Below are 18,160 nucleotides of genomic sequence, written 5' to 3'. Positions count from 1 at the left end.
GTGTCACTACATTATTAATAACATATAAACGTTAGGCTCTTGCAGTCTCAGGCCTATGCAGCTGTTCCTGCCCCAGGTAGAGCTGTCTGATGCAGGCTCTAACTGGCCTCCCGCGGCCTAACATATACCAGGAGAGGAGAAGGGGGGTTACACTGGATAATTAAGCGCTCTTGAAGCCCGAGAGGCAATTTGTAAAGCAAAGGGGTCTCTGCAAACATGTTCTATTTCAAATAGGGACCATGACCCTACACTCAACCCAATCCACACAATGTTTTCATGTGCGTGTGTCAGTGTGTGTGTGTCTGTGTGTGTTCTGTTTGGGGACATTGAAACCCTGCTCTATTCAGGGACGCTGGTCTGCTGCTCCCTGCTCTCGGAATAAAAAACACTCTCCCATCAGTGCGTTCTCCCTGAAACATGAACACTTGCTCTCCCTCCTCCTCCTCCTCCTCTCCCAGCTCTCCCTCCTCCTCCTCCTCTCTCCCTCCCCCAGCTCTCCCTCCTCCTCCTCCTCCTCCTCCCCCAGCTCTCCCTCCTCCTCCTCTCTCCCTCCCCCTGCTCTCCCCCTTCCCTCCCTTGCTTCCCAGTGTTATGCTCCAAGAGGCTACAGCAAAGAAAAGGGGGGGGGGGAATGACATAAATCAGACTCCAGCTGGAGAGGGTGAGAGAACCAGGTCAATTGGTGTCTGACCCCGTGTGCATGTATTTGCGTTTGACTTTGTGTGTCTGTGTGTGTATGTGTGTGTGCGTTAGTCTTTGCGTGTGTTTTTGCGCGTGCGGATTTGTGTCTACAGCTGTCCTACACCTCGTACATATCCATCTAGCCTCCGCAAGCACATAATACATAATCCATGCATCATCTCCCCAAATACAGAAGGGAGCTGCATGAAACATAGAGAGGCATGAGCAACTGGAACGCAATACGCTGTGCACACGGGTGTACAAGAGCGCTATGCCACACACACACACACAGACCACGCACACTGCACACACTCACACAGTTCCTGTAACTCCATATGTCTATTTTTAGCCGGATAGAAGAAATCGCGTCTAATTTGGCTCAAGGTTTTGGACGCTCCAGTGGATCTGGGATGGAAAGGTTGTGGTGGCGCTACAGGCCATATCTCTCTCCGTTTCCTCCATCTTCGTCTCTCCATCTCTGTTCATCCCTCTCCATCTCTCTTTTTGGCCGTCCCCCATCCCTCCCTCCACCCCCCCCCTTCCCCCCTCGATCTCTCCATCTCTTTTCCGCCATCCACCGGCCCTCTCCGCCCTCCATCCCTCCACCCCTCCACCCCTCCACCTCTTCATCCCTCCCTCTCTTCATCCCTCCGCCTTTCTTTTACGCCATCCTCCATCCCTCCACCTCTCCATCCCTCCACCTCTCCACCCCTCCACCTCTCCACCCCTCCACCCCTCCACCCCCCCACCTCTTCACCCCTCCATCCCTCCACCTCTCCATCCCTCCACCTCTCCATCCCTCCACCTCTCCATCCCTCCATCCCTCCACCCCCACCCCCCCAGCATCCCGTGTTGTGACAGCATTCCGACAGTACCTCCCTACACATGCATTCAGATGGTACAACATGCACGTCTGCGTCAGAACATATTCTAAATGTCTCGTTTAGTTGTCTTCCGTGTCCCTTGGTTTTCGACAGTCAGTAGATGGCATTGAGAATGACTCGGCTAGACTAGTACTTAAAATGCTATTGTCAATGACAACTGTTTCCCTGATAACGACGTCAGTATTGACACAAAGCTTTCACAGAGCACTCTACAAGGGGACACATTAAATGAAGCCGCACGGTTAGATTTCCAAAATGTGATAACCATTGATTACGTACAAATCAAACCCTACTCAATCTGCTTCGTAATAGTCATTATTGGATCAGGGAGCACTTTGAGCCATATCACTGTTCCACAACGAGACACTGCAAAGGTAGCTTGCCTCTCACTGGAAGATATAAATGCAACAAATTGAAATGTATTCCCTCCATTTGTAACTATCCTTGTTTTCCTTCCAAACCCTGAAGAAGGGACAACAGGACATGAGATATCAAGTTCCACCCATTAAAGATGGAAGGATTAAAGGTTAATAGTTTTCGATTTCCATAATGTACAATGACGAACCATGTCGAATAAATTACACAACAAACAGCCATAACCTTGCTTACTGGATACACCGGAACTGGTTACCTTGGTGACTGAAAGAAAGGTCAGTGTGTGTATGTGTCTGTGGCGTGGTGCAATATTTTCTTCACCGTCCTCTGATATGGGCCAATGCCATCATGAAAGCGGTGTGTGTGAGTGTGTGTGTGTGTGTGTCTGTGTGTGTGTGTCAGTGTGATGACACGGCGGAACAAAGCGCCATGATTTCATTAAACAGCATCAGAAATTCATATGAGGGGCTGCAACCCCCATGCTCCACTTCAGGTGTTAGGCTGCGTTCACACAGGGTCTGGGCATGCAACGTGGCATCATGACATATTGGCTGCTCGCGGACAGAAGCCCCGGCTCGATTCGCTGCAGACGAACCATTCAAGGTCAGCCATTGGAAGATGACAAGCATGGAAAGGAAATCGCAAAGTTGCGATATTCTGCGGAGATGGTGTGGAATGACTTCTCTGTGGCTCATTCCTCCACGCCGGAGAAGGGAGGAAGTATGTGGAACCGAAAAGTCAGCTGACAGATGGGGCGATGACCTCACCCGACGTTATCCTGGCCCTGATGCATCCTTCCCACCACACCCGGTCCCCCCCCCCCTTCCCTCTCTCCCCCCCTCTTCCTCCCTCTCTAGCTCTCTCTCTCTATCTCTCTCTAGCGCTCTCTCCCTCTCTAGCTCTCTCTCTATCTCTCTCTAGCTCTCTCCCTCTCTAGCTCTCTCTCTCTATCTCTCTCTAGCTCTCTCCCTCTCTAGCTCTCTCTCTCTATCTCTCTCCCTCTCTCCTTCTGTCTCCCTCCTTTGCTCTGTCTCTCTCTCCCTCTCATCTTTCTCTATTTTCCTCTCTCTCTCTCTCTTGGCCTCTCGTCTGTAAAACCCAGTGCTCCAGGAAGAGAATGACAGGACGGGTTTGACTTCCTTCCTGTTTCCCTGTTCCCTTGTTTCCTACCAGGCCTCGAGGACCCACAGACAGTGTGCAGAAGGCCCAACTCAGACCCCCTCACTCTGGCTGCTCGAAGCGACGACTTACTACCTCATTGAGCCAGGATGTGGCACAGTGCCTTGGAACGGGAACGACACACAAACTCGGTGAATGGTACAGGTGTGTGTGTGTGTGTGGACATATCACTTCTTCATTGCTTAGCCATTATACAGTCCTCACGACCGCTCTGAGGAACGGTGATTTCGAAGTGAAACGTTGACCATAACGGACTCTGACGGGGGAACGAAAGCCGACCGCTCGAAAGCCCCGAGCGCGCGCCGAGGTTCTGCCGTCACGCCTCCGCGTCTCACTGCAGCGAGGCGTCCCTGCCCGGCTGCACGTCCGCCTCCGCCGGATTCCCCGTGAAAACGCCAGCGAGCGAGCGGAACAGACGCGTGTTCCCATGTTCAGATGTGTGCCCGCGTCCGTCTACGGAGGCCCTCTGGGGACACGGGGGGCGCGTCCCCTCCTGTCACGTCACACGCGCTCGCCCTCCACAGAGGGAGAACGCGTTGGGCTTGAACTGCTGTGCGAATGATTAAGTCAACAACCATTTGCCCCGTTTTATTTCTCTCTTGGTCTAATCGCTACTTTTGATGAATGACTGTGTGTCCAGCCTCTGGTCTGCACCTCTCTGTGTCAACGACCGTCCGCGGAGGAGGGGATCCCTCACTGAACTGCTCCTCCCAAGGTCTCTTCCATGTTTTCCAGAGAGTTTTCCTCCATCATTGAGGGTTACCTCTTGGTTAAGCCCTCTGTGGCATTGCGTGTAAAAAGGGCTATACATCCACGTACAGTCTGATGTGATCATTACACGGCTAGCGCTAACAAAGGCCCCCGCTACCAGCCTCCTGCCCTGGGAGATGCTACACTGTGGCCCAGACAGGGCCTTTGTTCTGGGGGCTCCCAGTGCCTTTGTCTCCCCTCGTCACTGGTCCCCTGGGTCTGGGGGCCGGCCGTGGGGGAGGCGGGGGGAGAAGGGGAGTGGGGGGGGGGGGGGGAGGGGAGGGGGGGCGGTGTCCCATGTGTTTGTACTGGGCCAATGATAGAAGGAGCCGCCACCGCGTTCATGAATCATGCAGCACGGTGTACACGTCTGTACCCTCGGATATGTAAATGTCACCTCTGTGCCGCAAACAGGAAGTTGTTCATTCTTCTTTTCGATTTTTTGTATTCGACCCTTTTCAAATGTCTTTGTTACAGAGGGGTAGAGAGAGGTGTGTGGTGAGCTGGGGATGGGGGCGGAGGCTGCGGTAAAGTGTGTGAGAAGTGTAATATATACACATTCATGATTTATAATCAACAGACGATTCAGGCCAAAGTTGTCATTTGTGAACTGTTTGGATTTCAAGAGAATGAACGTGTGCCTGTGTGTGTGTGTGAGTGTGTGTGTGTGTGTGTGTGTGTGTGTGTGTGCGTGTGTGTGTGTGTGTGTGCGTGTCTGTGTGTGTTTTAATTACTGTCCCTTAGTATATCATCACTGCTGAATCACAGTATGACAAACGCAAACAGGCATGCTGTTACGTAACAGTGAATAGTTTGGGATGATCAGCACACGCGCACACACACACACAGGTTGTTCTGCTACACAGTGTGTCATTATGTCATGTCTACCAGTGGAGTGGATGCTACAAAGCCTAACAATCCTCTCTCTTCACGCCCCCCTTCCACACACACACACATCGGCACATCACATCAGCTAACCGTTACTTGTGATGTACTTCTCCCAGCATAAAGGCAGTATCTCTCTCCCTACTCCCAGCCAAACGCTCACAGAGTGAATTCGTCGATTTGTTTAGGATACTGGAAGCACTAAAAATGCCAATAGCAATTACAGGTCCTGTCAACTCATTTTAATGGCCCACTTTTATCTACAACATCAGTACTGGAAGTTCAGTGATCAAACTCGATGACAGAACGACTGTTGCAGGCCGCAATATCGACGTGGAAACTAAAATTCAGCTGTCGGTTTTTTGGAGAGTAAATGTGTGAAGATAATTCCTACTTTCACTTATGGATGACTTGGTACTATCAAGGATAACTTTAAGAGCCCATACAATCTCTGTGTTTTATGGTTGTTCGTGCGTTTGGGTTTTGATCCGTTTTCCACTGCAGGTCTGCAGATTCCTCGTGGGCCACTGTCCCCCTGTGAGTTGTCATGGAGCCAACTCCAGATTTATTATGAGGCCTCCTTCTAATCTGACCCTGGCTGTGACACGCTCCTCCAGAGAGCAGATGGTAGTTGACGACCAGAGGAGGCTACACGTGGCCTGAGCCCTCTGACAGCCCTAATAAAGAATCTGGCAGAAAGGAGATCTTCTGTATCAGACGATTAAGCTGTCTGGAAAAATGGGGGTTAGGGTTTAGTTAACAGTTTCATGTTAGGGCTATTGGTCACCGTTGTTGACCTTGTGCTATGATTTGTTGTCGGTCATGAGGATCGCTTTGAACGGATCCTCACCTGAACACGCGACCTGCGTTTCACCCCCTGTAGAGGGCGCGTACGAGGTTGGACTCCTAACGGTTTTTGGAGAGAGAGTCCGAGTGATGTGAACCAACTTCCCTGATTGTAAAGAGCTGTGACACAGGGCACGTACTCTTGAGGACATGTTATATTTGTCCCGGTTCTAAAGCACTAAATCGGTGTGGAATTTCATAAATGTGCCAACAGGTTTTCATTGGTGCTTGTAGGCTAGGCTACTGTACACTCCAGAGCGCAACGGCAAAATGACAAGTTGTCATTTAAAGTCTCGTATTTTCTTACCTGCGACATCTGAGGTCTAAGGTTGATCTCCTTCAGGTTGATGGACTGTGGTCTGAGGTTGTTGAGAAGCTGACACAGCAGGACTCCGTCCCTCAGGGTCTGGGCTAGGTCGAATACCTGGGCGGACTCCCATGTTACCCGGTGGTTCGGTGGAAGCACCTTGCAGTTGATCAACCACAATGCACATTGTCTCCAATACTCCATCATAATTCGTTAGGAGAGACAAACAAATTCCGCGGGTATTATTTGAGAATGATCGCGCACACTACTGCAACGTATCCATACTTGAACCTGCCTTGTAAACGGTGAAAGCGAAACTCGATAGCAAGATCTGACTCCACTTTTCTCCGTATCATAGCAGACAATTTAACGTCACGACGACAAACCTCCCTGGATGCTACCGCGCGTCCTCTAATTCCATGGATGACCGAACCATCCACCGTTGACAACTAGCCTACGGTCCGTGCGCGCACTCTTCCAATATCCCTATCTCTCTCTCTCTCTCCTCCCTCTCTCAATTGCGCTTTCTGTCTCTCTCTCTCCTCCCTCGGTCCATACCCACCCCTCACCCCGCTCGCCTCTCTTCTTCCGTTCCACGTTGAACGCATCGATAGTAGGTTTTCCGTTTATAGCCGCCGTAGGAAATATTTTTATAGTACAAAAATAAATCGCTTTGGGGAACAAGGGGCGAGTTGAAAATATCAAGTTAAACTTCAATAACAAATTATGAACATTTGTTTTATTGAATTAGTAGGCCTATGCATTAGGATCATAATTAGAATCATTTTTCACATTTACATTCCTCGTAAATGTTGAAATAAACATATGCAAATAAACTTGGTCAGTCGCATAAGCGGTGACCTCAGTGACAGTCTATTAATAATTCATGTTAATGGAGGAACACATTATGATAGTCTGTCCTTTGAATCTGTTTCTGCTTGAGAAGGCTTCAGGCTTGCTTAATGTACATATTGTCATGTTTGCTACGGTCAGGTTGATTTAGTATAATTCCCTTTTGTAACATGAATGGCGAGTTAAGAAAACTCCTTTATCGCACAATGTAGACACACACGTCCGTGCAAGAACTGGCGGAACACCCACACACGCAGACACACCCACACACACGCTAAGGGCGTCCACCGGAGACATTCGTGGTCCAATCCTACTGTCCTCCTTGCAGGGCAGCCAGGAATAGTAGGCAGTCCCATCGGAAAGACGGGCTGCATGTTTTCATATTGGGGTGCTTTTACGGAGGAATCCCACAAGGTGACTCCGTGACTACTCAAACTCCGCGCAGAAAGGCCCGGGAGCCCCCGAGGCCGATATAGTGAGAGGGAATCGAACTGGGGACTTATTGCTGGAAGGTGGCAGTGCAAGGCACTGCGCAACCATGCCAGTAATCAGACAACAATATTAGATTATTTCACATGAATGAATTAGCTGTATATTAATTTTAGCTGGTATAGGACTACTGCTAAACAGAGAAAATGGCAGTTAACACACTGTGTTGAACGGAAGGGGATGTGAACATGTATTTGTTTATCAAGGACAAGGACAAAGGCTGACCCATACAACAGAACATTTATTATCAGTTATCAGGCTGTGTTTCACATCCTACATCCTCTATCTCTGCCCTCTGCCTTGGTTCCATGCCCCGGCGGCAGAAGTGTCTGGCCGTTCAGCTCCCTCGCTGATCCCTGCGTAAGGTGGGTAAGCACTAACGGGGGAGGGAGGGGAGGGGTGGGTGGTGCGTTCTTTAAATAAGAGCACAATGCCATGGATATCCTGACACTGTTCCTGCGACACACGGAGAAGCATGGCTCTTTCAATCCCATAACTGGCATCCTTCCCACATTCCTTCCTTCCCTCCTTCGTACAGGATTGGTACAGTATAGCAGGTTACCAGCTAAGGTTAGCTTCTGGATTCTGAATGTAAAGCTCGATCACTGAAGATGTGACTCAGGAGAGAAGAATGTGCTGAAAGTTAGCTTCACACCTTTCTCCACTTGGTACCAACTTCTCTTGTTTACAGTCGAGGTTTAGAGGAAACTAAATTGTAAACACCAATAAGGAGTTTGCGCAAACTATTTGTGGAAACACATTTACATCAAACTATTTAAATCATCTGATTTCGTAAATAGATAATACATCTATTAATTGAACACATTTACATTTAGTAGACGCTCTTACCCAGAGCGACTTACAGTAAGTACACTGACATTCTCCCCGAGGCAAGTAGGGTGAAGTGCCTTGCCCAAGGACACATCTTCATTTTGCACGGCCAGGAATCGACCCGGCAACCTTCTGATTAATAGCAATTACCTAACCGCTCATCCATCTGACCGAATACATAAATACATTGTAAATAATAATGTTTACAATGTATTTGTGTAAATGTTACATAAAGAAAGAAATGAGATTACTTCCATAAATGGATCACATTTCTACATTTTGATCCATTTATGTAAGTAATCTGAGTGTTCTGAATTTATTAGGTTTATATTAGTATAAAGGTTAATGCAGGAAAAAATATTTAAAATCCCATGATTCTCAGCTTGACATATTTACTTCTATTCTAAACACTGTTCTATTTGCTTTTTGGTTTGAATTTTCCACAATGTGTAAAAGGCCAGTAATATGACAGTCCTTTCAAGGCGCTTAGCTTTTAATCACTGGACATTTGGGCAGATTTAATAGGCTCACATAGCTGAACTTCTTTGGTCTTGATCCAACACTACTGTTCTTCTTTCTTTGAAAAACCTCTTAGATGGAATAAATGTGGAGGATTCATGACTAGGCAGAGCCAGCACCGGAAGGAAGCAGAGAGCCAGAGAGTGAGAGAAAGAGAGATGAGGAAAGAGAGTGAGAGCAAGAGACAAATACGGAGAGAGAGAGAGAGAGAGAGAGAGGTTTAAAAAAAGACAGAGCCTTGACAGATGCAGTGAGGGAGGGATGGAGGGAGAGAGAGCGCGGGGGGGGGGGGGGGGACCAAGAGAGAAAAAGAGGAAGAGAGATTCTTCAGAGGGTTTTCTAACTCCAGTCACCTCCCTCCTCCTGACACAGTCTGGGAGGCTGGCAGGAGCTGGCAACCCCAGCATGCACCCGCAGGCCAGCCAAATGTTCAAAGCTTCAGGCAGGCCAGGACTCCTGAGCACTCCGGCCCTGTCACGCTGCCCGCATTCCCCTCCATAACCCTCTGTCATCGAGACGGCCGTTGTGTCTGGCTGAGATGAACTTGCGCGCCGGTGACACTCGTCCTGGTGACAGCAGGTGCGGGCCTGTCCCCCGCGCACCTCAGACACAGGAGGAGCAGGACGGTGTCTGTACGCGGAGAGTGCCGGAGGCAGGAAGTCACGCTCATCATGTTTTCCAGTGTTTGGTTTCCCTCTGTGACGCTCTCCCACCCCCGTCTCACACGCACGGATCAACGTGTGTACACCGTCGTGCTCGTCCCTGCGCTTCCTCAGCTCCGAGAAACCGCCCCTTTTTTTCCGCATCTCATCACCACCTCTCCTTCCCCAAACGTCGTGTTTCACTGGCCACTCTCCGTTCCGCGTCCAAGAGGACGTGTTTCTCTGAAGGGGCCAGAGAGACACCTAGACTTTTGTACCTTTGATCGATTCCCTGGATGATATAACCTTAATGGTCGCTGCTAGCGCTGCTTCGTGAGGCCTGGTAGATAAATCAATGTAGTGTGAGCCCCAGGGGAGACCCAGGGGAGGGCCAGGGGAGGGCCAGGACGAGGCTAGGCAGTCCAGGACTTCATGACTGGGCAGTCAGGGGGGGATCAGCTGTCTACTGCCTGCGGTGGAGGCACTGGAGTGGAACGCATACAGAGTGTGTGTGTGTGTGTGTGTTTGTGGGGTTAGTGAGTGTGTGTGTGTGTTTGGGTGTCCATGTGTGTGTGGGGTGTGTACGTGTGTGAAGGGTGTGTGTCTGTGTGTGTGTCGTGAGGACTGTGGGGAACCTATACAATACTTCAAACTCCATCCCTAGATCAAAACCCTGCAGCAATGCTCATCTACAAAGGTTTCTAGTGACTAAGGTCTCACACAGCGAATGCCAATGAGCACAATCAGTGTGGTCACTCATGCAAACACAAATTGCTGTTTCACCCGGATTCTAATTAACATACCTTAAAGAATAGAATAAAAAACATAAAACATACCTTAAAGAATACAAATGCTTTGTTTCCTTCTACCGTTTACGAGGAAACAAGCTCATGTAGGAAACGTGATGAAGGCATGGTTGCATTCATCCTTCATTTTTGTTTTCATGGATTCAACAATTCATATTGACTAGTCTATCAGGATTCAGATTGATCGCCCCCTACTGGTGAAGCTGTGACCGTGCACCCAAACCAGCAGGGTCATTCTGGAGCCTTATCTAGGGGCTGAGAGCTATCTCAGCACACAGTCTGGGAGCACCAGAGTCACAGGACAGACTCAGTCCGTCGGCGTGTCAAGACAGCACAGGCGCTCGTGAGAGCTGAACAAAAGCAGAACGACTACAGTGAGTAAACATTCCAAATTCTTCGCTCGTTTTGATTTAGCTTTGTGGTTATTAAACCCAGACCTGTTTGGGGCCCCTGTGTTGTCAGGATGGTGAATGAGCAGAATAGCATCGATATCATGGCCAATCATTTCAATCAACAGCCCTAACCCTAACCCGCGAAGGCAGATGGCGTCGGAGGTGGCAGACAGGGCCATGGGCGCCATCATAGGAGCGGCGGTGGCGGACGCGGCAGGTAGGATGACGGCTAGCCCTGACCCGACACAGTTATTCCCCCTGCCGATCAGCGTGACTTCCTGGTGTTGATCTGAGAGGGGCTGCCGACTATCAGTCTGGGACATCTGCACGTCTGCTGCGGATGATAGAGAGCTGCAGAAGGGCGTTCCCTCTCTCTCTCTCTCTCTCTCTCTCTCTCTCTCTCTCTCTCTCTCTCTCTCTCTCTTTCCCTCCCTTTCTTTCCTCTCACGCTCTCCGTCTCTCTGACTTTCTGTCTGTCTGTTTCCCTCTCTCTCTCCCACTCTTTCTCTTTTACCCTCTTCCTCTACCTCTCTCTCTCTCTATCTCTCTTTCCCTCTCTCTCTCTTTATTTTTCTCTCTCCCCCTCTCTCTCCCCCTTCATGGCCATAAAAATGATTTAGCAAAAGCAAGCCAGTTCATATTTGATCAAAACAGCTCTGTTATTCAATTTTTCTGATGGCTAGCCTACTGCTTTCGGTTTTTTTTGCATCGTAGACCAGATGTTCCAGCAGAATGTCCCTTTAAAGGAGAAGCAATAACTGTACATCGGTATATTGGGTAAAAAATACTATACTGTTCTATGCTTTCGTTTTTGTGTGGCCGGCTTATTGATCCTATTGATGTACTGAGCTTAGCAGTGCCCCTCCAGAACGAAAAACAATAACAGCTCAAATGTATTGACAGACATGACCCACTATTTGACGCCCACACACAGAAATTCCGATAAACAACTAGAGCAGCCATGATTCTGACTCAACCGTCAGCTGTGGCCTGGCCGCTGAGATCCTCACCACACACTCTAGAACGTCAGCCCAGCTTTGGAACGGTTCTCTGGAGCGAGTCCAAGCTGATGTCATCCCTCTCACCCTGTCTCCTGGGTGAACTCCACCCGTCCAGCCCAGCCCATGCACTGGATCTACAACCCAGACAGGCTCCTCGAGGTTCTGGAAGATCTGGAGCCCAGCCCTGAGTTCCGTCCGCAGTCCGCCAACCCGTTCTACCGGAGGACAACGGGAGAGCAGACCTGCTATGGAGACCAGGCCTACGTTCTGCTGGAGTCCCTGAAGGAATGTGGAGGTAGAACCTGGAGCCTGGTACCATGCACGTTCTAAGAGTGTCTGGAACCTGGTACCATACATATTCTTAACAATAATAGTATACAGAATAATAATAATGGATTTTCTTTTTTACCCACTCTTCTTGACTAACCAATGTCAAAAGGTCAGAGAAAAAAACAAAGCGAACAAAATGAAGTCATTCAACAACATGCTACACTCTGAGAGTGTCTAGAACCTTCTTTCACACAATTTCTTAGAGTGTCAGGACCTGGTCCCAGTATATCTAGGGGATTTGATCAATTCTTTAGGCCTGAATCGTGGTTGCATTGTGTTGCTTGTCCCTCAGGTTTGAACGTGGAAGACTTGACCAAGCGGACCTACAAGTTCTTTGGCAAAGGAACAGTGTACGACCTTCCTCTCAACGACCCCTACAAAAAGAAAGGAGGTCAGTTCTCACTGGCTGACACCCTCTCTTTGACGTCACTGTGATTTGTTTCAGCCAAACATGCTGAAGATCATCGACCAGAGGGGTGGTGTGGATCTGGTGTCAACAGAGCCCTTCTTAATAAAATGTGCCCAGGTGGTTCAGGGAAAATCCCCTTGTATAACTACAGACAAACTTCCTCTTGGTTAAGCATTCGAGGCACAATGGGGCACTCACCCTGCAGAGTCAGCTCATTCAGCTGTTTACAACCTGTTAAAGACTGCGTTCATTTATACCATGTAGATGCTGGTTTCTCCTGACAAGGGAGAGAGAAATACAGATTTTTCATATAATAATGTAAAATAAGATCAAAATAATGATATTATTTAGATGTATGTATGTGTGAAGTTATGAATGGATGAAGGATTGATTGATTGAATGATTGATTTGATTTGTTGATGGATTTGTTGCTTGATTGGTTGATTGGTTGGTTCATTGGTTGAGCGGTTGATTGGTCGTTGTATTGTTTACATCTGGCAGGGCCTAAAGCCGTCCTCCCCATTGACGGGCCCTGGAGGAACGGAAGCCTGAAAGCCTTCATCCGAAACGTGGACGAGGGCAAGGATGAGACCGGTAACCACGACGACCCCACACGAGACATAAAACAGATGAGCCCTCCATAGTCATGAACAAAACAGCGATAATACCTCCTAAAAAGACAACACAATCTGACGTGACTGTGACAGAAGTTGGGGAGGAGTCAGAACGTCATGTTTGGGTTGTAGGGTGCGACGTGGACTGTCAGATGGATGGCGTCACCAAGCTGGCCCCCGTGGTTGCCATGTACGCTGGGAAGCCAGAGATGCTGGAGAAGGTGGAGGCAGCCGTTCGCGTCACCCAGAACTACGATCTGTGTGTTGCCGTGACGATGGCAGCCGCCAGGTAGAACATTGAGTCTTGTCTTGAGATGTCCCGCTCTCTCGGTTTGTCTTCAGGTTTCTAAAGAGACCGTTTGTCAGCGAGACACAAAACAGAATCCGAGTGCAACTTTTATTTGAGCAGGTTTCTGGAGTTCTTCATCCTGAATGGACCCAGTCCAAACGCCCTGGAAGCTGTTTTGGCCCAGCTCAGGGATCCAAACAGAAGGAACCCCCAGGATCTGGACAGCGCTGTGATTGGTAGGTCGCTCTAACATAAATACCCCAAGATTTAGGCCAACCACTGTAGAAAAACACAGAGACTTGGCTTCCAAAACGACGATAACGGCAGCGTATAGGTCACACACAGACGTGAACAAAATGTGAAACAAACTAGTTTATAAGCAAACTAAAACAATTTTGTATATATGTGAACCATGTGGTAAGTGTAATCCTTTCTCCCTTCGCAGGCCATATCCTCCAGGTTAGGGACAACCTGAGCAGGACTATTCAAGAGCTCACTCCTGCAGTATTCACAAACACATGAGGTGGGTCTGGTCGTCTGTGTGGCAGTGGGCTACCAGCGGGGTCCAGTCTGTCCACTTGGCACGGCCGCATGCTCCCTGTCAGCATATCCGCTAGCATCTCTCCAAAAGGTTGCCCCCCTCCACCCCCGCCCTCTCTCTTCCTCTCTCTCGTTCCCTCCTCTCTCTCTCTCTCTCTCTCTCTCTCTCTCTCTCTCTCTCTCTCTCTCTCTGTCTCTCTCTTTCTGGCCTTCTCTCTCCTCTCTCTACCTCCCTCCATCTTTCTCCATTTCTCTTTCGTCTCTCGCTCTCTTTCTTCCCCTTCCTCCCTTTCTCCCTCTCTCCTTTGATGGTACAACTAATGAATCCCTCCTCTTGTTTTCCCCCTCTGCTTCAGAAGCAGGGGAGTGAAGGAGGATGTATTAACATTTGGGCTGAAGGGGTGTGGTGTGGAGGGTGCTTGAGTGCCAACGGCCGCATCTCGATAGTCTGAGGTGACTGCCTTCTCCCTCCTTCTCTTCCTGGTGGACCACTGGTGGGGCGAAGGGGCAGATAACCTGGGCTGCCCCCCCTCAGACTGTGTGTCAAGTGTGGTGTTATCGATAAACAAGTCTGTTGTCTGATTCCCTCAAAGAGAACAGAGCAGGATGGCTCTTTACTCTATGTGGACATTCTCAAATGGAGGCATTTTTAGTTGTAACCAAGTGTGTCACAGCTTGATTCTCGCCCTGGGCTAGTTCTTGCTTGTCGTTCTCTCTCTGTGTCCCCGGCCTTTCCTATGTAGCTCATCCTGTTACCATCATTAAAAAGCAGAAATGCCTAAACACACATACTGTATATTTATATATAAATGTGCCTCACAGCTTCTCTCCTTTCCCCCCTCCCCTTTTCTTTTTCTGTGTCTGTTCCTTGGTCCTTGGGCTATGGTGTTCCTTGGTCCTTGGGCTATGGTGTTCCTTGGTTCTTGGGCGTTGGGGTTCTCGGTGTTCCTTGGTTCTCCGTGTTCCTTGGTTCTGGGGCGTGGTGTTCCAGCCGTGCCCGGGGCGTTCCAGGGGGCGCTCCACATGGCCATGACCCAGAGCCAGCTGGACGAGGCGGTCAGGACCACCATGCGCTGCGGAGGCTGCACCGCCAGCAGGGCCTCCTTCATCGGAGCCTGCCTGGGGGCCAAGGTCAAATAATTGCTGATAAAAGTTATAAGATAGGCTACATAATCAAATAAATATGCATTGTTGTTTTTTTTATATTATACATTAATGTAATATACTGCATTTATATTTTAACCTTTTAATCATTCATGAATGATTTACTTATATAAACAATGCAAGGTATATTAATACATATGTCTGTTTCTACTCCAGGTTTTCCTTTCGTCTCAATGAACTTGTTTTTGTTGACGTGTGTTTGCAGGTGGGTCTTCAGGGAATCCCAGAGTCCTGGAAGAACAGAACTCTGAGATACCCTCTCCTGCTTGAACTAGCCAAGGATGTCGTTAGCTCACAGCTAGCCTAGTTCTGCTGCGGCGCTCATACTCCCTTTTCAAGCTGTTTAGGTGAAGGTCATTTCAGACAGTGTGTTAAAGAGCCTTTCCAGTCACAGTTGTATTTCTGGCAAACCAGTTCATGAAAGTTTCATTTTAAAGCAACATGTAAGGAATGGAACATGAGCCTTCTGGTTTTGTCAGACTATGCTCAATGTGTCTGCGTGTGAAAAATATATTTTATATTGTCATGTATTTTATCCAATATATTTATATATATAATATATATATATATATTTCGGCTTCATTTCCTTGATAGAGACAGGGACAGAGTGACAGGAAAGGCAGGGAGAGAGGGGAAGACATGCAGGAAGTGGTTCGGGGTGGAATCAAACCCGGTCCCCTGTAATAAGCCTTTAACCAAAGCAATACACACTCCGACCGGTGAAACATCCCATTTCTTTTGTGATGTTGACTGAAAGAGGAAGGATGTTTGGCAATGGAGAAGAACACACATTCTTAGCACAGTTAACTTGCTTTTGACCAGTTAAGAAAATGATTAACATGAGAAACATGTATAAAATGTATAAACATACCAGTTGCTTTCGTTTGCATTTGAATTTGAATAACCCCAAATTAGATTGGGAGAGAATCTGTCAACTTGCAATCATTTCAAGAACAGAAACTTCTTTTGCTAAAGAGGAAGTGGATTTCAGCAGGTTTCAAGACTGGCCCTCTCTCCTGGTGAGTGCTCTGCCCAAGTGAAATAACAGAGACACAAAGATTGACTGGAACAAGCAACGGACAGCAGTTTACCCAGCCCTCAGAGGACTCGCTCTCTCTGCCTAAACCTGCTGACTTCCTTACCGCCATGTCCTCACTGACTCCACTGATGATCTGACATAAACTCGCCATGTGGAGCAATGCCAGCATCTTAATATCTTTGACATAAAGAGTGTCTGGGAATGAAAGATTTAAGACGAGCATAAAAGTATTTTGTTGTATAAGTCTGTTGGGCATTGTTACATTAAGTAAATGAGACAGGTGTGGTTGGCGGTACTCCTTGGTACATTAATTACTTGTTAACCTGGTTGAATAGGGTTGGGTTGTGTTTCAGTAAGGCTGATAAAGTTCATTATTGTATTCTGTAACATTACCCGTTTGAAGGGAGGAAAATCCATCAAACCTTCGTATTCGGTAGGAATGCTTGTGTTTCCTTAAATGTGTTGTTGTGTTAAAATAAAGTACCTATATATATACCTATTACTACGGTCTTGTTTATGGTTTATGGTCCATTTAACTGCCCTGTACTTTATTGGAGAAAGGCTTCATTTCAAACCAGCTTCTTTAGCTCCCAAACAACAACTCCAGATGGAAAACCGAAAACAGCCTCCCGTCCACCGAACACAATAGCAGCGTTCAGATTGAATATGCGACGACACACGCAGAAAATACTGCTGTCCTCAGCAAACAGGGGCGACACGGGCTTTCCACTGGCAGGAACATCAGTGCGCCAGTGTGTGCCTGAACAGGGGAGACAGCCTCTCACCCACTTCCTCCCACACAGCAGGTATCGGGCTGCATCTGAGGTAATTGCATCCAGACCTCGGAGAGAAGGTGTTTTGTTTTTCAGATGTCCACGTCTTCAAAACGTTTTTTTTTTTTTTCTCTTTTCTTTTTTTCAAAGAGCCAGGACTCACCGGGAGAGGGAACATGTGTTATCCCAGTGCTCTTTATCCCCAGTCAGCAGAACAAGCAATGCTCATGTTATCATAAAGCCCTCCGAATATCTTACTGTCCAACTGTCGACTCATCTTTGTTATACTAACAGGAGACGTGTTTATATTCATGGTGCACTGATACCTGCAGTCTACATCCTTACAGTTCTCCTCCCTACTACGGCATTAAAGCTTTGGGGGCAAAACATCACACAGCTTTTTCTGTGAAGGGAAGGGTAACTTTACCGTAGCTTAACTTTTTTCCCCCCCCTGTGTTGTCATTTGTCATTAAGTTGACTAAGAGTTAACAGTCTTCCTCAACAGTGCCTGCGGAAAGCACAGCTCAGATCTTTCAAAATGTATAACCCTTCATCTCAGAGTCCCTTCGCTGAGCTGGAGTGTTTAAATCATTTCGAGGGCCTTCTGAAAGCAGCCATGTTAACATGGGTTGACCTACCTCTGGAGTGCTGACACTGTGTGTACCGCACACATCTTAAGCAAACATCTTGGACCCTATAAATTGTTCTTCCACGTCACGAACGACAACCTTAACATTGGTGGAGGCTTGGAATAGTGTACTGTGCAAAAAAGTCTTACTCACCCAACATTTTTGTACATACATTTTTAGAACATTTTTGTTTAGTCTTTTCATTTTGTATTTTTTATACATTTTTCACAGTACTGTGGGTGTCTGAGCTTCTCTCTGTCCTCTTCCGGAAGGTTCTTGGTAGGGAGTGGCTTTCCTGGGTCCTCTGGTGAGCTACTCTGGGTCACGGCTCTCAGCAAACACAGAGATGACACAGCCTGCCTGTCCTCCATAGTCAAGTCGAGGTCTGTGATCTACAAGCTACAGGACCACATCCTTCCGACGTCACCTTCCTCCTCCTTGTGGAAAAGTCCGATCACACGAGCAGGCTCAGAGAAAGACAAGGGACTGTGATGTTGGTTTTTACCTCCGACTTACTCAAAGTCGGAGATAAAGTCGGAGTCTGTTTGGGAGTGAGCGGAAGGCTGGTTTATGGGTTGTATGTTTTGCGTTAGGTGTGAGAGTGAGGGGTCAGCTGAGGGCATGGCTGGGTGATGCAGCAGGGCCCCGGGCAGGGCAGCGCTGAGCTGTGTGTCTCATCAGGCCTCCTGACTGGAGGGATGTGGTGGTTTAGGGCAGTGTTCTCAGCGTCACCGCAGGGTTGATAATGACGGTTAGTCAGACTCCTCCTGAGTCACCCTGCTTATGTAAAACAGAGCGCGCACAGTAGGCCTTATTTTAAGTACAAAAGTTGTACTTGTAACATTGTGCGACGATAAAATTAGGCACGTTTTATCAAAAAGTACAAAAAAGACAGGCCAGACATTGTCGCCAGTCCCAGTCCTAGTCCCATTCCT

General features: G+C 48.1%; 2 protein-coding genes across 3 annotated transcripts in view; one reads left to right on the top strand and one right to left on the bottom strand.

The window, feature by feature from the left end:
- The window catches only part of LOC136957971 (guanine nucleotide exchange factor VAV3-like), a 30,134-nt gene extending 23,836 nt beyond the window's left edge, over positions 1-6,298 (bottom strand). The window contains exon 1 of the mRNA XM_067252188.1: positions 5,908-6,298. Coding sequence (XP_067108289.1) covers positions 5,908-6,114 — 207 coding nt within the window. The 5' untranslated portion in view covers positions 6,115-6,298. The remainder of the gene's footprint in view (positions 1-5,907) is intronic.
- Positions 6,299-10,324: 4,026 nt separating this feature from the next.
- On the top strand, positions 10,325-16,325 carry LOC136957454 (crystallin J1B-like). 2 transcript variants are annotated; one of them, XM_067251395.1, is made up of 10 exons: positions 10,325-10,419; positions 10,563-10,654; positions 11,554-11,733; positions 12,061-12,159; positions 12,679-12,771; positions 12,924-13,080; positions 13,201-13,316; positions 13,526-13,603; positions 14,612-14,751; positions 14,990-16,325. In XM_067251395.1, exons 2-10 carry the CDS (start codon positions 10,588-10,590, stop codon positions 15,089-15,091), a joined length of 1,032 nt encoding a protein of 343 aa, XP_067107496.1. In that variant the 5' UTR covers positions 10,325-10,419; positions 10,563-10,587; the 3' UTR covers positions 15,092-16,325. The 2 variants fall into 2 exon arrangements, with proteins under 2 accessions (XP_067107496.1, XP_067107495.1); XM_067251394.1 differs by having other exon boundaries at positions 10,327-10,419; positions 10,508-10,654.
- Positions 16,326-18,160: the final 1,835 nt, after the last annotated feature.

This window comes from Osmerus mordax, chromosome 15 (assembly GCF_038355195.1).
Source record: "Osmerus mordax isolate fOsmMor3 chromosome 15, fOsmMor3.pri, whole genome shotgun sequence".
NCBI classification, from domain to species: domain Eukaryota; kingdom Metazoa; phylum Chordata; class Actinopteri; order Osmeriformes; family Osmeridae; genus Osmerus; species Osmerus mordax.
This window is presented reverse-complemented; position numbering and strand designations above follow the sequence as displayed.